Source organism: Erpetoichthys calabaricus, chromosome 1 (genome assembly GCF_900747795.2).
Source record: "Erpetoichthys calabaricus chromosome 1, fErpCal1.3, whole genome shotgun sequence".
Taxonomy (NCBI): domain Eukaryota; kingdom Metazoa; phylum Chordata; class Cladistia; order Polypteriformes; family Polypteridae; genus Erpetoichthys; species Erpetoichthys calabaricus.
Window position 1 is genome coordinate 305,494,649 of NC_041394.2, and position 7,919 is coordinate 305,502,567.

Sequence of the window (7,919 nt, forward strand, 5' to 3'; positions counted from 1 at the left end):
GTTAGGGCTATTTTAGAGGCTCCAGCCCCCGATAATGTAACTAAACTGAGATCTTTCCTCAGTCTCATCAATTACTATGTGTGATTCATACCCAATCTTGCAAACATTTTGACCCCATTAAATGAGCTGCTTTGCAAAGGCAAACGCTGGTGACAAACGCTGGCATTGGTCATCTGTGTGTAAATCTGCATTCCAGAAAGCTAAGGAACAGTTGGTGTCTCAAAATGTCCTAACACACTACGATCCACAACTAAGCATCCTCCTGGCTTGTGATGCTTCTCCATATGGTGTGGGAGCTGTCATTTCCCATGTCTTTCCCAATGGCTTTTGCATCCAGAACACTGAGTAAGGCTGAACAGAACTATGTACAAATTGAGCGAGAAGCCCTTGGGATAGTGTTTGGGGTCAGGAAGTTTCATCAATACCTATATGGACGGAAATTTACTCTCTTCACAGACCATTGTCCACTGACAAGAATCTTTAGCCCAGAGAAAGGGGTACCGTCTATGGCAGCTGCCAGAATGCAGAGGTGGGCATTAATATTAGCAGCCCACAAATACACCATAGAATATAAGAAGGTTGCTCTAAATGTCAATGCTGATGGGCTTTCTCGTTTGCCCTTACTACTCAAACATAAGGAGAGCCAGAACACAGTTGACCTTTTTTACATAAAACAAATGGAATTACTACCGGTGAGTAGTGCGGAAATTCGTAGAGAGACCATGTTGGACCCTACATTGTCTAAACTAATGGATGTGGTGTTGCTGGGACATTTTCCTAAACAATTGGGGGATAATGATGACTTACTGCCTTTCATCAACAGACAAATGGAGCTTACTGTACAACAAGGATGCCTGATGTGGGGGAGCAGAGTAATTGTGCCCCCTAAATTGCGCCCTCGTGTTTTGTCAGAGCTACATGTCAGCCAGCCAGGTATAGTGAGGATGAAGTCCTTGGCACGCAGTTATGTTTGGTGGACAGGGATCGACAGCCAGATTGAGCAACAAGTACACAACTGCCAGTCATGTCAGTGTGTTCAAAATCTTCCAAGCCCTGTGCCCCTCCACCCATGGATATGGCCAAGTGGGCCTTGGCAGAGAATTCATGTTGATATTGCTGGGCCTTATGAAGGCCATATGTACTTAGTAGTAGTCAATGCCCACTCAAAGTAGCCTGAGGTTCAACTAATGGATAGTGTCACAACTAGTAAGACTGTTCATGTCATGAGGACCCTTTTTAGTCGCTATGGTATACCTGAAGTCCTTGTTAGTGACAATGGCCCACAGTTCATTTCTGAAGAATTTGCACATTTTATGAAAAATAACCATATTAAGCATATATGATTTGCTCCCTATCATCCAGCTACCACTGGGCTTGCAGAATGCTTTGTGCAAACTTTCAAACAAGCTTTGAAGGCATCAAAAGGGTTTGCTTCAGTACAGCAAAGACTAGACACGTTTTTACTCTCATATCGCAATAATCCACATGCTACAACAAAGGAATCTCCAGCTATGCTTTTATGGGTCGCAAATTACGTTCACGTCTAGATGTGCTTAAACCAAATGTGGCTTCTACAGTGAGTCAGTCTCAAGATGTTCAGCTGTTGCACAGTAACTGGAAATCCAGACAATTTAACGTAGGTGACCCAGTGCTGGTCCAGGATTACTGAAGGGGAGAAAAGTGGACACTTGGAGTGGTAACCTCCCAGCTGCCCTCATTCATACTCACAGGTGAGGAAGGTGTGCTGAGAAGATGGAAAGAGTACTTTGAGACATTGAGAGGCTGATGAAAGAAGAGAATAAGAGAGAAGGTTAGATGATGTGAATCAGGAAGTGCAAAGGATTAGCAAAGAGGAAGTAAGGACAGCTATGAAGAGAATGAAGAATGGAAAGGCTGTTGGTCCAGATGACATACCTGTGTACGCATGCAGATGTTTAGAAGAGATGGCAGTGGAGTTGTTAACCAGATTGTTTAATGGAATCTTGGAAAGTGAGAGGATGTCTGAGGAGTGGAGAAGAAGTGTACTGGTGCTGATATTTAAGAATAAGGGCAATGTGCAGGACTGCAGTAACTACAGGGGAATAAAATTGATGAGCCACAGCATGAAGTTATGGAAAAGATTAGTGGAAACTAGATTAAGAAGGAAGATGATGATTAATGAGCAGAAGTATGGTTTCATGCCAAGAAATAGCACTATAGATGCAATGTTTGCTCTGAGGGTGTTGATGGAGAAGTATAGAGAAGGCCAGAAGGAGTTGCATTGCGTCTTTGTGGACCTGGAGAAAGCATATGACAGGGTGTCTCGAGTGGAGTTGTGGTATTGTATGAGGAAGGCGGGTGTGGCTGAGAAGTACGTAAGACTTGTACAGGATATGTATGAAGGAAGTGTGACAGTGGTCTGCAGTAGGAGTGACGGATGCATTCAACGTGGAGGTGGGATTACATCAGGGATCAGCTCTGAGTCCTTTCTTATTTGCAGTGGTGATGGACAGGTTGACAGACGAGATTAGACAAGAGTCCACTTGGACTATGATGTTTGTTGATGACATTGTGATCTGTAGCGAGAGTAGGGAGCAGGTTGAGGAGACCCTGGAGAGGTGGAGATATGCTGTAGAGAGGAGAGGAATGAAGGTCAGTAGGAACAAGACAGAATACATGTATGTAAATAAGAGGGAGGTTAGTGGAATGGTGAGAATGCAGGGAGTAGAGTTGGAGAAGGTGGATGAGTTTAAATACTTGGGATCAATAGTAGAGAGTAATGGGGATTATGGAAGAGAGGTGAAAAAGAGAGTGCAGGCAGGGTGGAATGGGTGGAGAAGAGTGTCAGGAGTGATTTGTGACAGATGGTCATCAGCAAAAGTGAAAGGGAAGGTCTACAGGACGGTAGTGAGACCAGCTATGTTATATGGAATGGAGATGGTGGCACTGACCAGAAAGCAGGAGACAGAGCTGGAGGTGGCAAAGTTAAAGATGCTAAGATTTGCATTGGGTGTAACGAGGATGGGAAGGATTAGAAATGAGTACATTAGAGGGTCGGCTCAGGTTGGACAGTTGAGAGACAAAGTCAGAGAGGCTAGATTGCATTGGTTTGGACATGTGTAGAGGAGAGATGCTGGGTATATTGGGAAAAAGGACGTTAACGATAGAGCTGCCAGGCAATATGGAAAGGGGAAGGCCTAAGAGATAGTTTATGGATGTGGTGAGAGAGGACATGCAGGTGGTGGGTGTGACAGAGCAAGATGCAGAAGACAGGACGATATGGAAGAAGATGATGCATTGTGGCAGCCCCTAACGGGACAAGCCGAAAGAGGAAGAAGAAGAAGATCAATAGCATTGTTGTTGTGATTATTGTTTTTCACTTCCAAATATATTCCTGTTCTAATTTTGTGCATTTCTTTTGTTTTTCTTAAAATTATAATTTATTAACATTATTTTTATTATGTAATTTTCTTAAACATTTTTTGCACCTGTGCCACGCTTGAATTTGGCTGCTAGTTACATGGCTGTGTTGCTGTTGCTAACGACACCCTGTTTTCACTGTGATGCTATTTAAGTCACATAGCACTAATCCTAGCATTCAAGATTTTGGATAAACAAATAAAACTATTAATATATGTAGTAGCAGGTCTTATCTGACTTTGACCACTTCACATGTTTTTGACTACAAATTTGAGTAAAAGTTTGGGTTTGCATTTCTTAGTTTTTGACAAGGCTAGATTAGCCAATGAATTAGCTAATTGTTTTGGGCTTTGGATTTTCTGAGGTTTGGCTTCTAGTTTTTATTTTTTAATCACAGCCCATTTTTGACTGAATTTTTTCTTTTCCATCTTCTAGTCGTCTGCTATTAAAACATTTGCTTTTTCAAATAAGTATCTTCTGTCATACACGTTCGGATAGGAGGTAGCTACAGGGCTTGAGTAATTGTAATACTATATCAGACCAGGGGGTGGCGGAGTATACTGACTGCCTCTCTCAGTTCCTTGCAGACCATTTCCAGGAAATCCTGCCAAGTACTGGCGCCTCTGATGATATCACTTCCAGTTCTGGTGCCTCTGATGACGTCACTTTCGGTTCCGAAGATGTTGTTTCCGGTTCAATATCATTTCCTCCACCAGCCTTTAAAACCACCACCTTACCTCCACATATTCAGTTCTGTTTTGGACTCAGTCTTGTGAACAGCTTGCTTTATTTCAACCTTTTTGCATGCTGGATATAATATGCAGGTGGCCGACCAAAAATTTATATTTGTCTGGAGTCATTTTGTGACACTGCTTTTTGCATATTCAAAGGTACTAAATAAAAATAACTGGTGTTTTATCTTCACAAGACATTCTGTGCTGGAAAACACAATTAATATGCATTACATTTATATATCAAGTAAAGTTTATGAGTTTTTTCTAGGTTAACAGGAATAATGCAGCTTTGCATTATGTATTAATTATTAATAGATCTTTTTTAAGCATTAACACTTAGCTTACCTTTTGCATGAGTCAAGGTTGTATTATTGCTTTTAGAGACAAAAGAATATAACAAACTTGACAGATGAGAGGAGGTAATTCAGTCCATCAAGCTTGTTTATTTAGTGAAAAATGAAGCTGTCCCAATATCTCATCCAAATACTTCTTAAAAGATATCAAGGTTTTTTGCTTCAACAAAATCACTCTGTAGTTTGTTCCAGAGACAACTTTATCTTGCTCCTTCATTATATTATATTATATTATATTATATTATATTATATTATATTATATTATATTATATTATATTATATTATATTATATTATATTATATTATATTGTATTATATTATATTATGGCAAAGTGGGTAGAGCTGCTGCCTCACAGTTAGGAGACCCGGGTTCACTTCGAGTTTGTATGTTCTCCCCGTGTCTGCGTGGGTTTCCTCCGGGTACTTCAGTTTCCTCCCACAGTCCAAAGACATACAGGTTAGGTGCACTCGCGATTCTACATTGTCCCTAGTGTGAGCTTGGTGTGTGTGTGTGTGTGCCCTGTGGTGGGCTGGCGCCCCGCCTGGGGTTTGTTACCTGCCTTGTGCCCTGTGTTGGCTGGGATTGGCTCCAGCAGACCCCCTGACCCTGTAGTTGGGATATAGCGGGTTGGATAATGGATGGATGGATATATTATATTATATTATATTATATTATATTATATTATATTATATTATATTATATTATATTATATTATATTATATTATATTATATTATATTAGAATTGGCTGTGGTGGGTTGGCACCCTGCCCGGGATTGGTTCCTGCCTTGTGCCCTGTGTTGGCTGGGATTGGCTCCAGCAGACCCCCGTGACCCTGTGTTCGGATTCAGCGGGTTGGAAAATGGATGGATGAATGGATGGATAGAATTGGATTTGGTGGTGAAAGGAAATAAATAGTCACTGGATCTCACTTGGTCTCCAGAGTGGTGTACATTGTGTATGGAGGTTTACACATTCTTTACATTGGTTTCTTTCTCCATTTTAAATACATGATGTTATTTTGATTGATGACTCTGTACTGGCTAATTGTGTACCAGTATTCCATCCATGCCTAGCTCCTGCCATGATTGGTTCCCTGTGACCATTGCACAATATTGTCCACTAGACATGGGATAGGCAGATGGTCAGACACATTAATTGAAGCATGCTTTGAATGCGTAACATTTAAAGAAGATATGCATGTGTGCTTTGGCCTGCTAAATCAAACCTGTTTTGACTACATTAGATACATTTACTTGGAGATTTTGCCATTAAAACTGGCAATATCTGAAGGCTAAAATATATACACGTGAGTCTGTATACATGGAAAATTTAGAGAGATATCTGGAGATTCTCAGATATTAATAAACAAAAGTCAATATGTGCATCACTAGCCACTAAGCTAAGTATTTAAATATTAAAAAGTAAAACTGCCATCTATTTTGAAAGTAAAAGGTATTCTATATAAAAAGCTAGGTTGATGCTAGAAAAGGACAATCACTGACCAGAACATGTAAACTGTATCTAACACCATTATGGAAGGACGCGAAGTTCTTTTGGAATTTTTCCATAAAGTGTTTTGTACTCCACTCTATAACCGAAGTTACTTTTCAATGTTTTCGGTTATATTTAAGGCTTATGAGAACTTTAACGCAATGTATATATTTTTTCCCACCTAGGTAATAAATTTAAATACAGGATATACTGTGTTAAAATAGGTCTGAAACCATTAAAAACTATCCAGTTTTGTTTCCTTACAAGCAATGGTGCTGGGGTGGACTCCCAAGTTCCTAGAAACCTATAATTAGATATGTACTGTATATAAACCAAAATATTGCGAAATACATATTCATTATACAGAGCTTTATATTTTAATGTTAAGCTGAACTAGTTGATTCCAAGTAAAACTATTGCATTTATGACTTTACTTATACTGTAGCTTCATGATTAGATATAAAAAAGTGTAATTTTCTAAAGTCTAATGCCTGAAAGAAAAATTGACCTTGTGTCTATGGTTTAGTGCTGGTATAATTTCCTCATGTTTATATTCACACTGTCAAGTTGTTTGAATCGTTTTACATAAATACGCATCAGCTAAAGTGGCACATTCAGCTGGATTTTATTTTTCACATTTGAACCAGCAATAATTGTTGCTTTTGGAGTTTTTCTCAGATCATTTATTCTGTTGGGCCTTGTTTCTTGCAATATCCTTAAGCTGTTACTGTGATTATTTGAATTTACTTTTTAACTATGAATTTCAGAAGAGTTCTACTCAAAATCATTAATCTTAAAGGTTAATGAAATGGATTAGTCTATGGTTTCTTTAAAGGGCACCATGGTTAAAATGTGTTCCTTATTATGTCAGGGAGGATTTTTACGAAGCTGACTCTATACTGGGAATAATCTTTCAAACAGAAGCCTTTGGAGGGGTCATGTGTTGGCCCTGTGCTTCATTATGTTTCTATTTTAAGAGATCATTAGGCCTTTCGTTGCCCCCAATGCCCCATGCAATGGCGTATGAACGGAGTTGAAATGACTGGTTGGGATGAAGTCAGAGAGGCAATGGTTACAAGACAATTTATTAAAAGACAAAATTATCCCCTTATACTTAATATTATAAGCTGAATGCAATTTTATAGTATTTTGGATATTTTTGCATATGGCTCTTTTAATGATATATTTATAGTCTATCCAAAATAGTAGGTATGCAGTAATTAAATAGCTTATGTGTGTATTTATATATTTTTTTAAATGGCTCAGTTTTTAATACAAATGTAGTGTTCTTTTAACTAGTGTCTTTTATTTTAAATCATTTACTGTTTTGAATTTTACCTGATTTTTGCTGAAGACAGGTTTGCTTGTGTCTTGCTGTTTTAATGTGTTTGACCATCTGCCTCTCATACTGTCTAATGGGCAATATTGTGCAATACTTTATTTTTACCTTTTTCTTTCTCTCAGGAATGGGTCCAGCTGTGCCAGGATTCACTCAAGATGTTGCCAAATACCAGACAACTACATTATCCTTATGCATTGCAGTTCTTCTCGCTCAAAAGATACTGGCACATATATATTTTTTTAAACTTGATCATTAACAAATCAAATATCTTTTGCAAGTTGTAGTTGTGATACACATGCTTCTACTGGGAGGAGTTTTACATTTTTCGCCAAGTCTTAGTTGTTAATCTTCCATCATAGGCAGTCTGTAATGTCCCCAGTTCTCCCTTACTAGCACTCCGTACATCATTTACAGCAACCTGTTTGAAACTAAAACGCTTTTTTAATGGTGCCTTGTTGCTTTTACCAGAATTTGCAATGTATGCTGAGATTGTCTTCATGTCTTGTTTATCAATCATATACTGTACTACTGAGAACAAGGCATTGGAATATGGGTATGATCTCTTCTATGCCTTGCAAAAGACAGGTAGAATATTCTGA

The 7,919-nt window shown here is 38.9% G+C and overlaps 1 protein-coding gene across 1 annotated transcript; it reads left to right on the top strand.

Moving 5' to 3' along the window:
- Positions 1-224: 224 nt before the first annotated feature.
- LOC114661757 (uncharacterized protein K02A2.6-like) lies at positions 225-1,361 on the top strand. Its single transcript, XM_051919499.1, has one exon. The coding sequence runs from the start codon at positions 273-275 to the stop codon at positions 1,170-1,172; it is 900 nt and encodes a 299-aa protein (XP_051775459.1). The 5' UTR covers positions 225-272; the 3' UTR covers positions 1,173-1,361.
- The last annotated feature ends 6,558 nt before the right edge of the window (positions 1,362-7,919 follow it).

What these genes read in the sequence shown, in the direction of transcription:
- LOC114661757 (XM_051919499.1), top strand. Translation starts at nt 273, where the DNA reads ATGCTTCTCCATATGGTGTGGGAGCTGTCATTTCCCATGTCTTTCCCA.